Source organism: Stenella coeruleoalba, assembly GCF_951394435.1.
Source record: "Stenella coeruleoalba genome assembly, chromosome: 6".
NCBI classification, from domain to species: Eukaryota; Metazoa; Chordata; class Mammalia; order Artiodactyla; family Delphinidae; genus Stenella; species Stenella coeruleoalba.
In genome coordinates, this window is record NC_137151.1 from 69,760,523 (window position 1) to 69,783,143 (window position 22,621).

A 22,621-nucleotide genomic window follows, 5' to 3' on the forward strand; every position below is an offset into this window, starting at 1 on the left:
GGGAGAGGCCACAACAGTGAGAAGCCCGCGTACCGCAAAAAAAAAAAAAAAAAAAAAATTAGGACTTTCTTACCTAGGAAAATGAAGGGAAAACATTTTAAAGCAGAACAGATGTCTTTATTGTTACTCTAAAAACTAAAACTCATATCATTAATTTTATTATACTGGCACATGCACACATACACAAAAGCAGAGAACATTTAAACAGTATACTGATACAAGTCAAGGTAATCATCATAGAATGAGCCAACGTACTCAACAGATACTTTGTGCCAGGAACTGGACTAAGTGCTTTACATGTATTATCATTCTAAAGTTCAAACTTACTCTATAAGATGGGTGTTATTTATTAAACCCACTTTACAGATGAGGAAATTAAGCCATAGAGGAGTTAAGAAATCTATTGCACACAGGATCACTCAGCTAATAGTGACCAAAACTGCTATTCAAATATAGGATATCTGGGTTTGCATTTAATCACCATATAGGTTTTACAGCCCCAAAATGCACATGTAATGATGTGAACCAATTGTCAGCATAGTAATAACGTAGTTGTTAACAACAGCAGCAGAATTAGACACAGTAAAGTAACAGTTAACACAAATTAGAAAACAAGAAAACCAGTCAGCCATGTAGAAATGGAGATTAAAGCATATGAGTAAATAAAGCTACTTTCAATGTCATATGACAAAGGTGTACGGTATATGCATTTATGTATCCTTTGTCAATTTTCAGAGTATTCATTTTTCAGAATGTCAATTTTATTACATGATAAAATACAACATAAAAGTTCCACAAGGGCTTCCCTGGTGGTGCAGTGGTTGGGAGTCCGCCTGCCGATGTGGGGGACATGGGTTCGTGCCCCGGTCCGGGAGGATCCCACGTGCCGTGGAGCGGCTGGTCCCGTGAGCCATGGCCGCTCTGGCGCCTGTGCTACGCAGCGGGAGGGGCCACGGCGGGGAGGGGCCACGGCGGTGACGGGCCCGCAAACCGCAAAAAAAAAAAAAAGTTCCACAAAATGCTTTCCCATTATCTGCATGGAAACTGAGTCCTTTTAAAATAACTGTTCTATAAAAAATTTTTATACAAATAGAAATTACTTCATAACTGGTACCAGCAAATCCACAGAAAACATACATAAGATGGGGTTAAGTTTTTGGTGACTACTGTGGTTGCCTCTCCAGCATCCTTTGCCCCTTCTCTTGATGACTGTTGACTGTCATTTGGCTAGCCATACCTCGCCAGTGTAGCCTGGAGCTTTGAAAAACCTGGCTCTACACCTAACTCTAGAAGGGGGCATGTAGCTTGGGCCTATACTAAGCAGCTTGATCTCATTCCCTAGGCACAATTAATGATTCTAGGACCTCTGCCTTGCCCCATTTGCCTAGAAAGGCTTAAGGAGAGATTTGCCAGAGAGGGTTAAGAGGATTCTTGAATAGAAGATCGTCAGTCCTCTGACAGGGCTTCTAGAAGCAAACCGCTCTTCCTTCACTCTGAACAAGGATGAGAAAGTATACAGTTCCAAGATTTGAGAGTTCCAAATGATTTGGTCATTTGAGATGACCAAAGGGGAAGGCGATCTTATGATCAAGCTGATAAAGTAAGTAAAATGGAGAGGGGAACAAAGCCAGGTCCTTGATGACACAACTGAGGTGCTGAAACCAACACAAAATACCATGCTACCTGTTACTAACTCAATAAATCAATTTTTAAGTCCATATGTTAGGTGCAACCAAACTCATCTAAATAATATAACAACTAAAACATATCACCCATATGATAAATACAAAGTACAGTAGCATAGATATGAGAGGAAAGGCCCTGAAGTTGAAGGAAGAAGTCTGGGGTTCTAGCCCTGGTTGACATTAACTATCTGTATGACCTTGAGCAAATCATTTCACCTTTCTGGGCTTCCGTTCCTTTTATAAGGAAACCACACAGGACAATCTATAGCTCTGAGATTCTGTTTTCTAATGAAAATGAGCTTCTTAATTCTGATTCTTGATTTAAGGCCAGGATAAAGGTTTAAACCATTAATATATCGCAAAAAATAAAAACTTGAGCCCTAATTCAAAGATTTTCTATATACTGTACCAATGATTTTAAGACTACTTTATGTTTTTAGACCTTATGAAACTTTCTTGAAATTAAAATAAGGTTTAAAATCTTTTTAATCACTATGATATAATGAACACAGAATACCAAAAACATTTATAAGTCTTTCTTCAATAGAAACAAATGAAAATGATGAGGAGGATTTTTCTTCCATCAAAAAAACAAACAAAAAACCTGGAAACTTGCAATATAACAGGTAAGTTTGGGGTTGCAAGAAGAAAAACTATGAATTACTGTCAATTCTTCCTTATTTGCTTGACCACAAAGAGGACAAAATTAAGTTATGGAAAAAATGAAGATGGGTTCCCATTCAACTTTTGTATTTCCATAAAGGTGTTTAATCAATGTTTACCAGTAAAGCAAAAGAAATTTTGAGAAATTAATTCCCTCACTGCCTAAAATTTCAATAAATTTGAAGTCCATGAGCTTTATTATTGATTTTTTTTTAATAACATGACATTTATTTATTTATTTATTTATTTGGTTGCATTGGGTCTTAACTGTGGCAGGCGGGCTCCTTAGCTGCATCTCACAGGCTCCTTAGTTGCGGCACGTGTGTCCCTTAGTTGTGGTAGGCGGGCTCCTTAGTTGCAGTAGGCGGGCTCCTTAATTGTGGTATGCGAACTCTTAGTTGCGGCATGCATGTGGGATCTAGTTCCCTGACCAGGGAGCAAACCCAGGTCCCCTGCACTGGGAGCTCAGAGTCTTAACCACTACACCACCAGGGAAGTCCCTCCAAGAGCTTTATTATTGTTGTTGTTCTCTTCATATCTCTGGAGAATTTCAGCAATGTCACATGACCACACAGCCCCTCAGTGGCAAAGGCTCACACAAGGAGAGAGTCAGAGTGGGCAGAGAAGGCAGCACAACAGCAGCTGGGGCCTGGACAAGGAAGGCATCTGGGCAGGAGAGCAGCCCAGCAACAGGCAGGGCCCAAGCCAGGAGAGTGTCCAACCTGGGCAACAACCTGGTGGGTTCAAGGGATTTGCAACATATAAAGGGACTGAGCAAATAAGCACATTATGGGGACAACTGGAGAAAGCTAAATGGAATCTGTGAATTAGATGATAATATTAGATCATTGTCAATGTCCTGATTATGATGGCTTACTGTGGTTATGTAGGCGAGTGCCTATACTTAGCAAATACAAACTGAAGAATTAAAGTGCAATGTGGCATCATGTCTGCAAGTTATTTTCAAAGGTTCAGAGAAATTTGAGTGAAAGGCATACAAACATTCTACATATAATTTTGCAGCTTTTATATAAAATTGAAATCATTTAAAAATAAAAAGTTTTTAAAAAGGATTCAGAAGTCAGCTTGAGGAGCCAATTTGAGGGATATAATTTGAGCTATATCCAATGACTGTGACATATTATAACCAAGTGAGTAACACTGATATGAATGAATAAATGAAAACAAGAAAGCTCTTCTTACAGCAGAATGTCAACTAATAAATGAAGAAGAAATGGTGGAATTACAAAATCATCATGTGACAATCATCACAGTAATAATTAATTCATAAAAAAATCAATAGATGCTAAAACTAGAGGATGAAAGTAAGAGAAGTAAATAAATTTGGTATATATTCTGTAGTTAGAACTCATAGGAATTGCTGATAGATTGGATGTAGGGGTGAGGAAAGAAAAGAATCAAGGATAGATCTTGGGCTTTAACTTAAGCAACTGAAGAAATAATAGTACTATTTATTGAATTCTAAACGTCTTGAGGAAGAACAAATTTGACACAGGCAGGGTGAAATCAAGTCCATTTAGGACATGTAAAATCGGAGGCACCTGTTTAGCCTTCTAAGTGTCAGTGTCAAGCAGGCGGTTAGATACACATCTAGAGTTCAACAGAGTTCAGGGCTGGAGACAAAAATTGGGGATTTATCACCACATTCAAAATAGTGAAAAACTAAAAGCAAACTAAATTCTCAATAATAGGGAAATGGTAAATAATCTGTGCACATTCATATAACATAGTACTAAACATTATATTAGAAATTATTATTTATTTAAATCTGTACTTTTTAATCTAGAAAAATATTAACGATACCCCAAGTAAAAATATATCAAAAGTATGGAAGGATCTACCTCAAAAGTATTTATATCTATTATATCAAGGTAGAAGTATAGGTGATTTTTACTCCTCTCTTTATACATTTCCATATTGTCTGAACTTCCTACAATAAAACTGTATTATCTTACTTTTTCTAATTAAAGATATAATACATGCTGTTATAAAAACTTCAAACAGAGAGAACTACAAGAAATGAAGAAAAAAATGACCTAAAAATTCCATTCCCCAGAGATAACCATCAATTAGTTTGTGATCTTCAGTTCATACATTTTCCTATGAATACACACATACATGTATCATTTTACATGAATGGAATCACATAATACAGACTAATTACTCCCTCTACTTCACACTCCCCAGAAAAAAATAACTTCAATGTTAACAATGGATGTATCCTTCCTCACCCTTCTCCAGGTTCTAGGTTACTTTTATAATCACCCAAAACAATAATGCTACATTAATTTTGAAATAAACAACACAACCCTTCTACATAATTTTAAATATATCACTTATATATATTTACTCAATCTATACAGGGCCAACCACATGAACAATGGCATAAAGATTCTTCTTACCTTGCTGGTTTGTGGTACTGGCAAAGAAAGTCAAACCTTTCATCTGGCACAGGTACTCTGCTCTCATTAGGATCAATAGTGCAGAATGGGAAGTTTTCTGCTGAAGCTTGACTATTGGTTAATACATTGAAGAAAGTAGATTTCCTAAAATGAATAAAAACGATTTCAATCAATTCTTAGGCTAACACTGAGAAAAATCTATCTCACTCCAATTTCAATGCTCAAATAAAATCCATAAGGATTATAAAACCAATCTGGGAATGCAGGGTGGGGGGTAGGGCGGGGAATACATTTTTACTAACAGAAACAAATGAAATTTACAACAATGCAGCTCATGATTTACAATTAAGTTATGCTCCTCTCTCAGTCTATTTGGAACATGAAAAGCATCTCCCCAAAGAATCTTTGTTATAAATGATAACTAGTCTCACAACACACCACAAAATCTATTTTACTCCTAAAGTACCTGGAATACCAGTATCATTTCACCTGTATCTAGTATAATCTTCTCTGGCATAAATGTAGAGAGGTGTTCATTTAGTTAGGTCAATCACTTCACAAGCATTGGCTAATTGTCTAATAGGAAATGGGAGTTTGGAGCTCAGACTCCCTTCTAATTGTTAGTGCATAAGGATTACTGGTAATCTAGAACTGTGAATGGTGGATTGTGAAAGTCAAAATGTGAATTTTTTCCAAGGTATAATTTTAATCAAGAAAAAGCTATTAAAAATGAAAGAACTGTTCACTAATTTTCTGTTATCTGATTTTTATCAGATAATACACACTCAGAGAATGCCAACTCGTATTACTATTCTATCTTTTCCAAACACTTTTTAAGGTAAAAATGTCTCCCAGATGAGCTCTAACCCTATATTCATCAGAAGTTTATACTTGCTACAGTTAGTTCATCTGACTGAATTTTAAATCAGAGAACCAGTCCTTTTTTTTTTTTTTAAATTCTGAGACCCTTTTAAAAGAGTAATGAACAGGGACTTCCCTGGTGGTCCAGTGGTAAAGAATCCACCTTACAATGCAGGGGACGTGGGTTCAATCCCTGGTCAGGGAACTAAGATCTCACATGCCACGGGGCAACTAAGCCAGCACGCCACCACAACTACTGAGCTCGCATGCCTCAACTAGAACCCCCAAGCAGCAAACTATACAGCCCACCCACTCTGGAACCCGCACGCCACAACTACAGAGCCCACACACCCCGGAGCCAGTGCACCACAACTAGAGAGGAGAAAACCCACACGCCACAACTAGAGAAAAGCCCGCGCACTACAACAAAGAGCCTGTGCGCCACAACTAAGACCCAACGCAGCCAAATATAAAAATTTTTTTAAAAAGCCATCTCTGGGCTTCCCTGGTGGCGCAGTGGTTGAGAACCTGCCTGCCGATGCAGGGGACACGGGTTCGAGTCCTGGTCTGGGAAGTTCCCACATGCCACGGAGCAACTAGCCCCGTGAGCCACAATTACTGAGCCTGCGCGTCTGGAGCGTGCGCTCCGCAACAAGAGAGGCCACGATAGTGAGAGGCCCGCGCACTGCGATGAAGAGTGGCCCCCGCTTGCCACAACTAGAGAAAGCCCTCGCACAGAAACGAGGAGCCAACACAGCCATAAATAAACAAATAAATAAATAAATTAAAAAATAATAATAATAAATAAATAAATAAAATAAAAAAAATAAAAAGCCATCTCTAAGACACCCTCTAAAAATAAAATAAAATAAAATAGTAATGAACAAAAGGCAACAAGGAAGGCTTACCTAAATACTACTGGTGAGAAGGATGGTTTGGCAACGATATATTAACTTGAACCTGCCCATAGGTCTTTAAGATATTGCTCTTATATCACATTCAGACTAAATATTTAGGATTAAAGTAGAAAAGTTTCCAAAAACAGACACTTAAATCATTACTGGTTACTTAGAGTACCAATGGTCAAATCAGTAGCTTTCAAATGCTTGCCAGAACAGACTCAGCTGAGAATTTAAAGGCATGCACTACCAGGCCTCTTTCCAGATTTGGTGTAGGCCCCAGTATTTTAACTCAGCTAACAACTCACTGAATAATACTGACTGTTGTAGAATTTATATTGGTAACCTCTAAGAGCCTGGTAACAATCCCAGAACTCTAGGAATGATGATTAAGAGGAAATTACTAGTTCCTATAGAGATAGCTTTTCTTTTCAATCCTGTTAAGATAAATGTCATAGTACTTAATTTAAAATAGTCTGTATATTTATCAAGTTATAGTCCATCTATTTCAAGAAAGACACTGAAGATTAATACAATTTTAAAAATTAATATATAAAATAAGGCAGATAATTTTTAAAAAGAAAACTCACATTCAAATTATGAGCTTTAAATGCCATGTCCATTAAAAATAACGAGGACTTCTTGGAGAAATTACTAGTTCCAGGTCTGGGACCAGAAGTATACAAGATGAATCTCAAACAATTTTTCCCCAAGGGAAAACAAGGAACCTACTGAAGGCCATAGAGTCCTATCAAAAGCACTCTGGAGCCAATCTGAATAGGCCCACAGGCCAAAGATGGGTCAATCAGAGCATCTTTAAGGATAGCTACAATGAACTATAACAAATCAAATAACTTCATATCCATGAGCTGTTAATAATCCTCAACAAGACAAAATCAAAAAAAAGAAAAAAAAAACCCTCTCTGGCTACCTTTTAATGATGCTAGGTGATTGATTCTTCTGATAACCGTTGAGTAAAACATTCATTGTGTCTTTCCTATATAAACTGCACTTTTAGAGTAACAAAGAGTTGATGAAGAAAAGATTCTTTTATAGACATATTCCAGCCAATAAATGAAAAAAGAATAAAAAACTTAGAATACCACCATTTTGCAACCACTAAGGAACTAATGAATTGGGTAATTATCACCAATGATCATTAACTGTCTCCCCCCCAAAAAGTACCTCCTAACAATTATGTACACCATCTTTCAAGTATTCCTGACATAAAAAAATTATATGATCAAAAATTATCTGAAACTTACCTGATCAAGCCTTTAGATATTACTATCACTTAACAGAAAATACAGAGGACAGGAGAACATATTAAATGACACCACATAGATGCAATTAAGAAAATTTGGACTTTGGAAAATTCTGTAAGACTAACATCCAGATTTCTCTAACAAGTCAACTGGTGGAGGGAGGAAATTCTGCTTCTGGGTGAGATGCAAAAGCTAACAGCAGACTAGAACTCTCACCCAAAACTAGAAAAGCCATTTAAATGCAGGATACAGAAAGTATCTGTTTGAAGGGGCTAAGAATCTGGAAATGGGACATTTGCCCATTCTAGGCAAAGTAAGGCGGCCAAGAATCCAGGGATCTCTCTTATGCAAGAACAGCTTTACTCGCGTAAGCTGATGCTGAAGTACAGGGAACCCAGCAAAGAATTAGAAGACTTGGAGGATGGACCTCAAGAACACGACCAGTTTTCCCCTCAGGATATTGCTCACAAAAGGGAGAATTACAAAAGTGTACTGAAGTAAATGAACTGGAGAGTAATATGCTCCATACCTTATTCCCCTCCCTACACAAAAATAAAACATAAAAAGTGATACTTAGGTTGCCAAAACAATCCATAAGTCCTTATTTACCGAAAATGTAAGTAAAGGGAATTCCCTGGCGGTCCAGTGGTTACAATTCTGCGCTTCCACTGCCAAGGGCGCGGATTCAATCCCTGGTCAGGGAACTAAGATCCCAGAAGATGCGCAGTGCAGCCAACAAATAAAAATAAAAAATTAAAAAAATAAAATGTAACTAAAATATTGCATACCTGCAATAAAAATATTACAAAATAATGGTACAATAAAAATACTTCAAGGAAAATTTAAATATATTAATTAATCCACTTACAAGACATTTGTGCCTTTCTTGGGGGACAAAAAAAGTGCAGTTGTATTTTTGTACACTGTAGATAAAAAACTGCTCATTGCTATTACCACAGTCACAGTAATTGCAATATAAAAAGTCCAGGGGCTTCCCTGGTGGTGCAGTGGTTGGGAGTCCGCCTACCGATGCGGCGGACACGGGTTCGTGCCCCAGTCCGGGAGGATCCCACATGCCGCGGAGTGGCTGGGCCTGTGAGCCATGGCCGCTGAGCCTGCGCGTCTGGAGCCTGTGCTCTGCAACGGGAGAGGCCACAACGGTGAGGGGCCCGCATACGGCAAAAAAAAAAAAAAAAAAAGAAAAAAAAAAGTCCATAGGGAGTTCATGGAGTTATTTTCAAATTTATTGGTTTTATTAAGTACTACATTTTTGACTGCCTACCTGGACAAAAATATGTTTAATACTAAAGAAAAAAGTTTATCCCTTAAAATATATTATACAGTAAAAATATAGAAAAGAAAGTCCCATTATCTCTTAGGCTAAAAAAATTCTTACATGCAGTCAAACTAAACATGGAAGACATCTCCATTTTCACAGATCAACTCATCTTGGACAGGATTTTAAATTTCATAAAGTCCAAGTAATCTGTACCTTCCAATAGCTTTGTAAGTACAAAAAAGTAAAAAGGAAGAAGGAAAAAGAAAATTTTCTAAGGATTATTAGTATAGCCTTTAGCGGCAAGTTAAGACATTTTGATCTATTCAAATCTATTAAAGAAAAGCCTTGCAAAAGCAAAGAATTTTAAAGTTTTGGCTTAAATTGGAGTGGTAAAGCCCATAAGGCTTTTTGTGAAATGAGAATTCTACACACACACACACATTCAGATCCCTTATAAGGTTATTATTGAAGCTTGAAAGTATAAGATTCAAAATTGTAGGGATCTCTCTTATGCAAGAACAGGTTTACATAAATATTATTTCAGCAATGATATCATTAAAAAAAAGAGTGGCTAGACTTAATGTATGCCCCCTCCACTTAAGACCTAAATACTTTATTTTTGAAATTATATATTTTACTATAATAAATAAATCTGACTGAATATATGTTTTATCTAAAACCTTACGCAAAATTACAATATGTATAGGGAAGTCAGGATACCAATGCAAACTCCCCCAGCATTCTGAATTAACCATTCATACAACACACAACCAAAAGCATGGAAAAAAGAATATTCTTTCGAAATGTTTTGAATTTACATATAACTAAACTGTTAAAAAGTATCTATCTGCTAGATACAGAAAACAGAAATGACAGGAATAAATACCAATGTGTGTATACATAAGTTAGTATAACCACATATTTTTCCTAATTCTATCAGGTGAGAGGGCTTAAAAGAAGTAACACCCCAGCAGTAGGATCACATCTAGAGCCCAGATCTTAGTTTCTAAATACCATTCTTCGATAAAAGAAACCAAGGCTCTCTGGAGACAAGGTTAGGACACAAAAAATACACTATTAGCCAGAAATATCATACAGTGTCAGAGAGTAAGGAAATGCTTGAAAAGAAAAAAAAAAAAAGGAAAAAAAAAGAAAGGGAAAAAACAAAAAGAATGGAAAAAAAAGATGGAGGCATGTAAAAAGGACATAAAACGCAACTTAAAGGAGCTCCCAATGACCAAATCTGAACAATTTGAGCAACAAAATAAATACTGATAATATTGGATTAAAACCCAAAGAATAAAAAAAATTTCACTGAGTCTAAATAGAACTATATAAATGATTGAATAAATAACTAATTGTAGGGGGAAAAAAAAAACATTCCATACAGAAGAATTCCAAATAATAAATGTAAAAGGAATAAAGGAAGTAGAATATCACCATTAGAACACCACACTAATAATTGCTGCAGGCAAAATCCACCAAGAAGTGATAAAGTTTAGCTGGGGAAACTTTAAGAAGAAACAGAATATTTAAATAGCCTCAAGATACCTTTCCCCCATAATACTAATTAATTACTGTGGTGATTTTAACAAATGTCCACAAATTCTTTGATACTTATTCCTTCAGGAGGTGGAGCTTAATTCCCCTCCCCTTGAGCATGGGTTGGACTTAGTGACTTGCTTCTAAGGAACAGCCTATCAAAAAGAAAAAGGATAATTTTACAGTGGAGAAATCTGGCAGACACCACCTTAACCAAATGATCAAGGTTAACATCACCAGTGACAAATCATGTTGCTATCATGTAGCCCCTCAATATGACACAATGAGAAAGGCACTTCACCTCCACAGTGTTCTTCCCAAAAGTCTACTGCATGATTTCTGATACCAAAATATATTATAAAACTACAGTAATCCAAATAGTGTGGAACTGACATAAAGATGGACCCATATATCAGTGGAACAGAATAGAGAGCCCAGAAATAAATCCTCCCATATACAGTCAGATAATCTTTGACAAGAGTATCAAGACCACACAATGGGGAAAAGACAGTCTCTTCAATAAATGACGCTGAGAAAACTGGATAGCCACATGCAAAGGAATGAAGACCCTCACCTTACACCATACACAAAAATTAACTCAAAATGGATTACAGACCTAAAGGTAGAGCCTAAAACTATAAAAGTCACAGAGGAAATATAGGGGAAAAACTTTGTAACGCTGGATTTGGCAATTATTTCTGAGATATGACACCAAAAGGACACGCAACAAAAGCAAAATTAGAAAAAAAATGAGACTACCTCAAACTTAAAAACTGCACATCAAAAGAAACAATCAACAGAGTGAAAGGTAACCTATAGAATGGGAAAAAAATAATTGCAAATCACATGTCTGATAAAGAGTTAATATCCAGAATGTATAGAGAACTAGTATAACTTAACAACAACAACAAAAGTAACTGTAAAAAGTAACATTAAAAAGTAGCAAAGGACCTCAATAGACATTTCTCCACAGAAGATAAACAAATAGCCAAGAAACATACGAAAAGATGCTCAACATCACCAATCATCAGTAAAATGCAAATCAAAACCACAATGAGGTATCACCTCACACCCATTAAGACAGTCACTATCAAAAAAACAGAAAACAAGTGTTGGCCAAGACGTAGAGAATTTAGAACTCTGGTACACTGTTGGTGGAATGTAAAATGGTACAGCTGCTATGGAAAACAGTATGAAGGTTCCTCAACAAACTAAAAATAGAATTACCATGTGATCCAGCAACTCCACTTCAGGGTATTTACCCAAAATAATTAAAAGCAGGATCTCAAAGTGATATTTGCACACTCATGTTCACTTCAGCATTATTCACAATAACCAAAAGGTGGAAGCAGCCCTAATGTCTATCGACAGAGGAGTGGATAAAGAAAAAGTCCACAGCATGAGGAAACATCAAACTGGAATTGAGAGACATTATACAAAATACCTGAATAGAACTTTTCAAAAGTAAATGAAATTTTTCATGACCTTTAAAAGGTCTATACAGGAAAAGAAAAAGGACATTAGCAGGAAAACTGGTGAAATCCAAAACAGGCTATAGTTAATAGTAAATAAATAAATGAGCGAAAAAAAAAATCTGAAATTATATGATATAGCAATAGTGACCAGGCTTCAGGTTCAAGACGGTGGAGTAGAAGGACGGGCTCTCACTCCCTCTTGCAAGAGCACCAGAATCACAACTAACTGCTGAACAATAATCGACAGGGAGACACTGGAACTCACCAAAAAAGACACCCCACACCCAAAGACAAAGAAGAAACCACAATGAGACAGTAGGAAGGGCGCAAGCACAATAAAATCAAATCCCATAACTGTTGGATGGGTGACTCACAAATTGGAGAATACTTATACCACAGAATACTTATACTCCACCCAGTGGAGTGAAGGTTCTGAGCCCCACTTCAGGCTTTCCAACCTGGGGGTCCGGCAACGGGAGGAGGAACTCCCAGAGAATCAGACTTTGAGGCTAGCGGGATTTGATTGCAGGACTTTGACAGGAGTGGGGGAAAAAGAGACTCCACTCTTGGAGGGCACACACAAAGTAGTGTCCACATCAGGACCCAGGGGAAAGAGCAGTGACCCCTCAGGAGACTGAACCACACCTACCTGCTAGTGTTGGAGGGTCTCCTGCAGAGGCGGGGGTGGCTGTGTCTCACCATGAGAACAAGGACACTAGGAGCAGAAGTTCTGGGAAGTACTCCTTGGCAAGAGCTCTCCCAGAGCTCGCCATTACCCCACCAAAGAGCCAGGGTAGCCTCCAGTGTTGGGTCCCCTCAGGCCAAACAACCAACAGGGAGGGAACCCAGCCCCACCCATCAGCAGAGAGGCATATTAAAGTTTTACTGAATTCGGCCCACCAGAGCAAAACCCAGCTCTACCCACCACCAGTCCCTCCCATCAGGAAACTTCCACAAGCCTCTTAGATAGCCTCATCCATGAGAGGGCAGACAGCAGCAGCAAGAAGAACTACAATCCTGCAGCCTATGGAACAAAAACCGCATTCACAGAAAGATAGACAAGATGAAAAGGCAGAAGGCTATGTACCAGATGAAGGAAAAAAATAAAACCCCAGAAAAACAGCTAAATGAAGTGGAGATAGGCAACCTTCCAGAAAAAGAATTCAGAATAATGATAGTTAAGATGATACAGGACATCGGAAAAAGAATGGAGGCAAAGATCGAGAAAATGCAAGAAATGTTTAACAAAGACCTAGAAGAATTAAAGAACAAACAAACACAGGTGAACAATACAATAACTGAAATGAGAAATACACTAGAAGGAATCAATAGCAGAATAACTGAAGCAGAAGAACGGATAAGTGACCTTATCCGGAAGACAGAATGGTGGAATTCACTACTGTGGAACTGAATAAAGAAAGAAGAATGAAAAGAAATGAAGACAGCCTAAGAGACCTCTGGGACAACATTAAACACAACAACATTCACATTATAGGGGTCCCAGAAAGAGAAGAGAGAGAGAAAGGACCAGAGAAAATATCTGAATAGATTATAGTTGAAAACTTCCCTAACATGGGAAAGGAAATAGTCACCCAAGTCCAGGAAGCACAGAGAGTCCCATACAGGAAAAACCCAAGGAGAAACACACCGAGACACATAGTAATCAAATTAGCAAACATTAAAGACAAAGAAAAATTATTGAAGCAGCAAGGGAAAAATGACATAACATACAAGGGAACTCCCATAAGGTTAACAGCTGATTTCTCAGCAGAAACCCTACAAGCCAGAAGGGACTGGCATGACATATTTAAAGTAATGAAAGAGAAAAAACTACAACCAAGATTACTCTACCCGGCAAGGATCTCATTCAGATTCGATGGAGAAATCAAAAGCTTTACAGACAAGCAAAAGCTAAAAGAATTCAGCACCACCAAACCAGCTCTACAACAAATGCTAAAGGAACTTCTCTAACTGGGAAACACAAGAGAAGAAAAGGACCTACAAAACAAACTCAAAACAATTAAGAAAATGGTAACAGGAACATACATATCGATAATTGCCTTAAACGTGAATGGATTAAATGCTCCTACCGGACTTCCCTGGTGGCGCAGTGGTTGAGAGTCCGCCTGCCGATGCAGGGTACACGGGTTCATACCCCGGTCTGGGAAGATCCCACATGCCGCGGAGCGGCTAGGCCCGTGAGCCATGGCCGCTGAGCCTGTGCGTCCAGAGCCTGTGCTCCACAACGGGAGAGGCCACAACAGTGAGAGGCCCGCGTACAGCAAAAAAAAAAAAAAAAAAAATGCTCCTACCAAAAGACACAGGCTTGCTGAATGGATACAAAAACAAGACCCATATATATGCTGTCTACAAGAGACCCACTTCAAACCTAGGGACACATACCCAATGAAAGTGAGGGGATGGAAAAAGATATTACATGAAAATGGAAATCAAAAGAAAGCTGGAGTAGCAATACTCATATCAAATAAAACAGACTTTAAAATAACGAATGTTACAAGAGACAAGGAAGGACATTATATAATAATCAAGGAATCAATCCAAGAAGAAGATATAACAATTATAAATATATATGCACCCAACAAAGGAGCACCTCAATACATAAGGCAATGGCTAACAGCTATGAAAGAGAAAATTGACAGTAACACAATAATAGTGGGGGACTTGAACACCTCACTTACACCAATGGACAGATCATCCAAACAGAAAATTAATAAGGAAACACAAGCTTTAAAAGACACAATAGACCAGATAGATTTAACGGATATTTATAGGACATTCCATCCAAAATAGCAGATTACACTTTCTTCTCAAGTGCTCATGGAACATTCTCCAGGATAGATCACATCTTGGGTAACAAATCAAGCCAAAGTAAATTTAAGAAAATTGAAATCATATCAAGCATCTTTTCTGACCACAACGCTATGAGATTAGAAATCAAGCACAGGGAAAAACATGTAAAAAACACAAACACATGGAGGCTAAACAATATGTTACTAAATAACCAAGAGATTACTGAAGAAATCAAAGAGGGAATCAAAAAATACCTAGAGACAAATGATAATGAAAACACGATGACCCAAAACCTACGGGATGCAGCAAAAGCAGTTCTAAGAGGGAAGTTTATAGCAATACAATCCTACCTCAAGAAACAAGAAAAATCTCAAGTAAACAATCTAACCTTACACCTAAAGGAACTAGAGAAAGAAGAACAAACAAAACCCAAAGTTAGTAGAAGGAAAGAAATCATAAAGATCAGAGCAGAAATAAATCAAACAGAAACAAAGAAAACAATAGCAAAGATCAATGAAACTAAAAGCTGGTTCTTTGAGAAGATAAACAAAATTGATAAACCATTAGCCAGACTCATCCAGAAAAAGAGGGAGAGGACTCAAGTCAATAAAATTAGAGATGAAAAAGGAGAAGTTACAACAGACACCACAGAAATATAAAGCATCCTAAGAGACTACTACAAGCAACCCTATGCCAATAAAATGGACAACCTGGAAGAAATGGACAAATTCTTACAAGGTATAACCTTCCAAGACAGAACCAGGAAGAAACAGAAAATATGGACAGACCAATCACAAGTAATGAAATTGAAACTGTGATTAAAAGTCTTTCAACAACAACAACAACAAAAAAGTCTTTCAACAAACAAAAGTCCAGGACCAGATGGCTTCACAGGTGAATTCTACCCATCCTTCTCAAACTCTTCCAAACAATTGCAGAGGAAGGAACACTCCCAAACTCATTCTATGAGGCCACCATCACCCTGATACCAAAACCAGACAAAGATACTACAAAAAAAGAAAATTGCAGACCAATATCACTCATGAATATATATGCAAAAATCCTCAACAAAGTACTAGCAAGCAGAATCCAACAACACATTAAAAGGATCATACACCATGATCAAGTGGGATTTATCCCAGGGATGCAAGGATTCTTCAATATATGCAAATCAATCAACGTGATACACCATATTAAGAAACTGAAGAATAAAAACCATATGATCATCTCAATAGATGCAGAAAAAGGTTTTGACAAAATTCAACACCCACTTATAATAAAAACTCTCCAGAAAGTGGGCATAGAGGGAACCTACCTCAACATAGTAAAAGCCATATACAACAAACCCAGAGCAAACAACATTCTCAATGGTGAAACACTGAAAGCATTTCCTCTAAGATCAGGAACAAGACAAAGATGTCCACTCTCACCACTATTATTCAACATAGTTTTGGAAGTCCTAGCCATGGCAATTAGAGAAGAAAAAGAAATACAAATTGGAAAAGAAGACGTAAAACTGTCACTGTTTGTAGATGGCATGAAACTATACATAGAGAATCCTAAAGATGCCACCAGAAAACTACTAGAGCTAGTCAATGAATTTGGTAAAGTTGCAGGATACAAAATTAATGCACAAAAATCTCTTGCATTCCTATACACTAATGATGAAAAATCTGAAAGAGAAATTAAGGAAACACTCCCACTTACCATTGCAACAAAAAGAATAAAATACCTAGGAATAAACCTACCTAGGGAGACAAAAGACCTGTATGCAGAAAACTGTAAGATGCTGATGAAAGAAATTAAAGCTGATACAAACAGATGGAGATATATACCATGTTCTTGGATTGGAGGAATCAATATTGTGAAAATGACTATACAACCCAAAGCAATCTACAGAATCAATGCAATCCCTATCCAATTACCAGTGGCATTTTTTACAGAACTAGAACAAAAAATCTTAAAATTTGTATGGAGACACAAAAGACCCCAAATAGCCAAGGCGGTCTTGAGGGAAAAAAAAAGGAGCTGGAGGAATCAGACTCCCTGACTTCAAACTATACTACCAAGCCAGTAATCAAGACAATACGGTACTGGCACAAAAACAGAAATATAAATCAATGGAACAGGATAGAAAGCCCAGAGATAAACCCACACACCTATGGTCAACCAATCTATGACAAAGGAGGCAAGGATATAAAATGGAGAAAAACACAGTCTCTTCAATAAGCGATGCTGGGAAAACTGGACAGCTACATGTAAAAGAATGAAATTAGAACACTCCCTAACACCATACACAAAAATAAACTCAAAATGGATTAGAAACCTAAATGCAAGACCGCACACTATAAAACTCTTAGAGGAAAACATAGGAAGAACACTCTTTGACATAAATCACAGCAAGATCTTTTTTGATCCACCTCCTAGAGTAATGGAAATAAAAACTAAAATAAACAAATGGGACCTAATGAAACTTAAAAGCTTTTGCACAGCAAAGGAAACTACAAACAAGATGAAAAGACAACCCTCAGAATGGGAGAAAATATTTGCAAATGAATCAACGGACAAAGGATTAATCTCCAAAATATATAAACAGCTCATGCAGCTCAATAGTAAAAAAAAATAACCCAATCCAAAAATGGGCAGAAGACCTAAATAGACATTTCTCCAAAGAAAACATACAGATGGCCAAGAAGCCCATGAAAAGCTGCTCAACATCACTAATTATTAGACAAATGCAAATCAAAACTACAATGAGGTATCACCTCATACCAGTTAGAATGGACATCACCAGAAAATCTACAAACAACAAATGCTGGAGAGGGTGTGGAGAAAAGGGAACCCTCTTGCACTGTTGGTGGGAGTGTAAATTGATACAGCCACTATGGAGAATAGTATGGAGGTTCCTTAAAAAATTGAAACTAGAATTACCATATGACCCAGCAATCCCACTACTGGGCACATAACCAGAGAAAACCATAATTCAAAAGATACATGCACCCCAATGTTCATTGCAGCACTGTTTACAATAGCCAGGACATGGAAGCAACCTAAATGCCCATCGACAGACAAATGGATAAAGAAGATGTGGTACATATATACAATGGAATATTACTCAGCCATAAAAAGGAACGAAATTGGGTCATTTGTAGAGACAGGGATGGATCTAGAGACTGTCATACAGAGTGAAGTAAGTCAGAAAGTGAAAAACAAATATTGTATATTAATGCATATACATGGAACCTAGAAAAATGGTACAGATGAACCAGTTTGTAGGGCAGAAATTGAGACACAGATGTAGAGAACAAACGTATGGACACCAAGTGAGGAAGCGGTGGGTGGGGGGTGGTGTGTGATGCACTGGGATATTGGGATTGACATATATACACTAATATGTATAAAATGGACAACTAATTTTAAAAAATGCAAAAAAAAATTATGAAAATAGAAAAAAAAAAGTGACCAGAATTCTGAAAAATAAACAATGAAAATTAAAAGATTTAACAGAAAGTAAATTATGAAGTACTTTTAAGGTACACAATTACTGTTGATAACAGGAAAGAGTGAGTGGGAGAGCATATCCATTGTCCAAAAGATTATTCATAACATATTAAAAAAGAAAACAAATAATTCCCAACTCACGAATTTCCATGAAAGAGGAGGCACCCTGCAATACTGAGAAGTATACAATAAGATTTAAGTTCATTTAAATGTTATTGGGGAATTTTGCTTCCCCTTCTATTTATGGAACTGCCCTCCTGACACAAAGAGCTAGGAAATCAGATAAAACATGAAATAAACAGTTTTCAAACAGGGGACAGTATGTAGCACAGGACTGTGTTCCCTGTGAAAACAACCAATGAACTAAGCTCTAAAACTACCCTAGCTTACTGCCTAAAGGTGGTTTCAAAGCCACAGCACAGGGAGGGGGAACCAATAGAACCCGGCAGTCATGCCAAGTTAAAGAGACTGAGATGAGAGTTTGAGCAGGCCAAAGTAGCTAAAATTTACAGGACAGTATACTAGAAAGGAAGCAGTTGCACAGAGAGAGGGCTCTGGAGATAAGCAGAAGGTATCTTCAAGAATATGGCTCAGTAATATTTGTACATGAGGAAGCTCAGTCTCCAAAGGCCAGGAGAAAAAAACACTCAAAAGCAGCACAGTGAACAGTTCTCAGGTTCACACGGAGCTTGGAACAGTTCACATCCCCACCAGCCAGAGCAGAGAAAGATATAATAATATAAGGGAACTTGGGTAGAGTCCTCAAAGAGTCACGTCTTAGTATCAGAGCTAAAGTAGCACCAGAGCAAAAAATATTATGAACTCATGATAAGAAAATATAATAAACAGCCTCAAAACAATCAAAATGATACACAAAAACTAAATGCCAGAACAAAGTCCTACACTCGTTAAAGGAATACTATAACATTCAGCACTCAACATAAAATCCAGCATCTGGAATCCAATAAAAATTAACAGGCACGGGCTTCCCTGGTGGCACAGTGGTTGAGAGTCCGCCTGCTGATGCAGGGGACACAGGTTCGTGCCCCGGTCCAGGAAGATCCCACATGCCGCGGAGCGGCTGGGCCCATGAGCCATGGCCGCTGAGCCTGCGCGTCCAGAACCTGTGCTCCACAACGGGAGAGGCCACAACAGTGAGAGGCCCGCGTACCATAAAAAAAAAAAAAAAAATTAACAGGCATGCAAAGAAGCAGGAAAATATAGATCCAAAGCAAGATAAAAGTCAATAAACACAAACACAGTAATGATAGAGATGATGGAATTAGCAGACGAGGACCTTAAAATAAATGTAATAGATTTTTTAAAATTTTTCTGAAGGATATAAAGGTAAATATGAAGATAATGAAAATATGAAAACCATCCAGACAGAACTATTGTATAAAAAATACAGTATATGAAAAAATTGAATTGAAATGAAACACACTGGATGTGACTAACTGTAGATTAGACACTGCACAAAAGATCAGTGAACATGAAGACAGAACAACAGCAGCTATCAAATGAAGCACAGGGGAAAAAAATTGGACAAAAACATAACCAGAGCTTCAGTAGAATATTACCTAGCGGACTAACCCATATGTAATAAAAGTCTCAGGAGGAGAGGAAGGGAAAGGAGGAGAGGGGGAGAAAAGAGCATTTGAAGAAATGCTCTGGCCAAATATTTTACAAATTTAATGAAAATCATAAACTCACAAGCCTAAAGTCTCAACAGACCCCAAGCAAAAGAGGCATAAGGGAAACCACATCAATGCATATGAAAATCAAATTTCTGAAAACCAGTAGTAAAGAGAAAATTTTAAAGAAAGTTATAGGGAAAAAAAAAAAACACATTATGTACAAAGAAACCAAGATAACAACAACAACAGACTTCTCATTAGAAAGCTGGAAGAAAATGGAAGATACCTTCAATGTGCTGAAAGAAAAACTGTTCCTGGAATTCCCAACGAAAATCGTTCCAAAATGAAGGCATAATAAGCACATGAAAAGATGCTCAATATTATTAGGCATCAAGGAAGTGCAATTCAAAACCACAATGAGATACCACTTCATGCCTTCGCTATAATTAAAAAGATGATAACAATCAGAGACCACAAATAACAAATATTGGCTAGGATGTGGAGAAAGAAGAACCCTGTACACTGTTGGTGGGAACATAAATTGCTGCAACCACTGTGGAAAACAGCACGCAGGTTCCTCAAAAAACTAAAAGTGGAACTACCATATGATCCAGCAATTCAACTTCTTGGGTACATATCCAAAGAAAATGAAAATACTAATTCTAAAAGATACATACACCCCAGTGTTCATAGCACCATTATTTACAATAGCCAAGATATAGAAGCAAACTAAGTGTCCATGAACAGATAAAGGGATAAAGATAACATGAGATACACACCACACACCACACACACACACACACACACACACACACACACAATGGAATACTACTCAGCCATTAAAAAACAAAGAAAGAAATTCTGCCATTTGCAACAATGTGGCTGGACCTGGAGGGTATTATGCTTAGTGAAATAAGTCAGGCAGAGAAAGACAAATACTGTATATTATCACTTATATGTGGAATCTAAAAAACAAAACAAACCAGTGAACATAACAAAAAATAAACAGACTCACAGGTGAAGATAATGAGGAATGAAAAAATATGAAAACTATCCAGACAGAACTATTGTATAAAAAATAAAATATCTGAAATAAAATGAAATCAAAATGAAGATACAGAGAACAAAATAGTGGTTATCAGTGAGGACAGGGAAAGGGTGTAGTGGCAAGATACGGGTAGGGGAGTAAGAGGTAAAAACTAATATGTATAAAATAAATAAGCTACAAGGACATATTGCACAGCACAAGGGATATAGCCAATATTTTATAATAACTATAAATGAAGTATAACCTATAAAAATTTTGAATCACTATGCTGCACACCTGAAACTACTATAATATTGTAAATCAACTAAACCTCAATTTAAAAAATGTTTAATAGGGCTTCCCTGGTGGCGCACTGGTTGAGAGTCTGCCTGCCGACGCAGGGGACACAGGTTCGTGCCCCGGTCTGGGAAGATCCCACATGCCGCGGAGCAGCTGGGCCCGTGAGCCATGGCTGCTGAGCCTGCGCGTCCGGAGCCTGTGCTCCACAACGGGAGAGGCTGCAACAGTGAGAGGCCCGCATACCGCAAAAATAAATAAATAAATAATAAATAAAATTTTAAAAAAATAAAAAATGTTTAATAAAGATAATTACAAGCACTGGTGAGAATGTGAAGAAAGTAGAACCCACATACATTGCTGGTAAGAACACAGAATGACACACTCGCTTTAGAAAAGTTTGGCAGTTCCTCAAATAGTTAAATATACGGTTACATACAACCCAGAAATTCCACTCCTAAGTATACACCCAAGAGAGATGAAAACATATGTCAACAGAAAAATTTGTTTATTACAAAGCTGGGACAGAGAAGGTACAAATAAGCCTGGAACATAATGTGGAGCTAGAAACCAGAAAATACTCAAAAAATGGAGGACACATCAAAAGTAACACGAGTGAACAGGAAGGCTCCTGATGGCCAAATGTGGGCAATTTGAGCAACAAAATAAATAACAATAGTAACGCATTATAACCAGCAAAGTAAAAACTGATCCTGATATAAACAAATTATAAGTAATTTACATGAGAAAATGGGGGGTTCTTCTTTACAACAGAATTCTAAACAATAGAATTCTAAACAATAGAATTTCCATTGTTTCTTCTATAAATTGTTTCCTCTATAAATGTAGAAGACCAACAGAAATTTTTAAATCTCTATTTGGTAAACACCACAATAATAACTATTTCAAACAAGAATCATTAATACACGCCAAAACTGGGGGGCAAAAGTATGAGAAACACAGTATTTACATAATTTCAAAGTATCTCCCTAAAAGATATATTTATTAATTGCAACGGAAAATACAGTAAACTTTTCAGTGAAGAAATTTGTCAGACACCTCCTTAGATAAGTGATCAAAGTTAAAATCACTAGTAACAGGACAAATCAACATTGTGTGCTTCCTGATATAATGTACTAAGAAGCACATGTCACTTCTGCATCCAAAAATGCATAATTTGAATTTAATCACAAGGAAATATTAGATAAACCCCAAGGTTTAAGAGCCTACCATAAGAGGTCAGCACTCCTCAAAAG

The 22,621-nt window shown here is 37.3% G+C and overlaps 1 protein-coding gene across 5 annotated transcripts in view; it reads right to left on the minus strand.

Moving 5' to 3' along the window:
• OLA1 (Obg like ATPase 1) overlaps positions 1–22,621 on the minus strand; it is a 220,717-nt gene that overhangs the window by 190,290 nt on the left and 7,806 nt on the right. For all 5 annotated transcript variants that reach the window (XR_013828787.1, XR_013828788.1, XM_079924677.1 and 2 more), the window contains exon 3: positions 4,772–4,915. Coding sequence is in view for 3 of the 5 variants with exons in the window: in XM_079924677.1 (XP_079780803.1) it covers positions 4,772–4,915 (144 nt within the window). In the remaining 2 variants the exon portion in view is untranslated. The remainder of the gene's footprint in view (positions 1–4,771; positions 4,916–22,621) is intronic.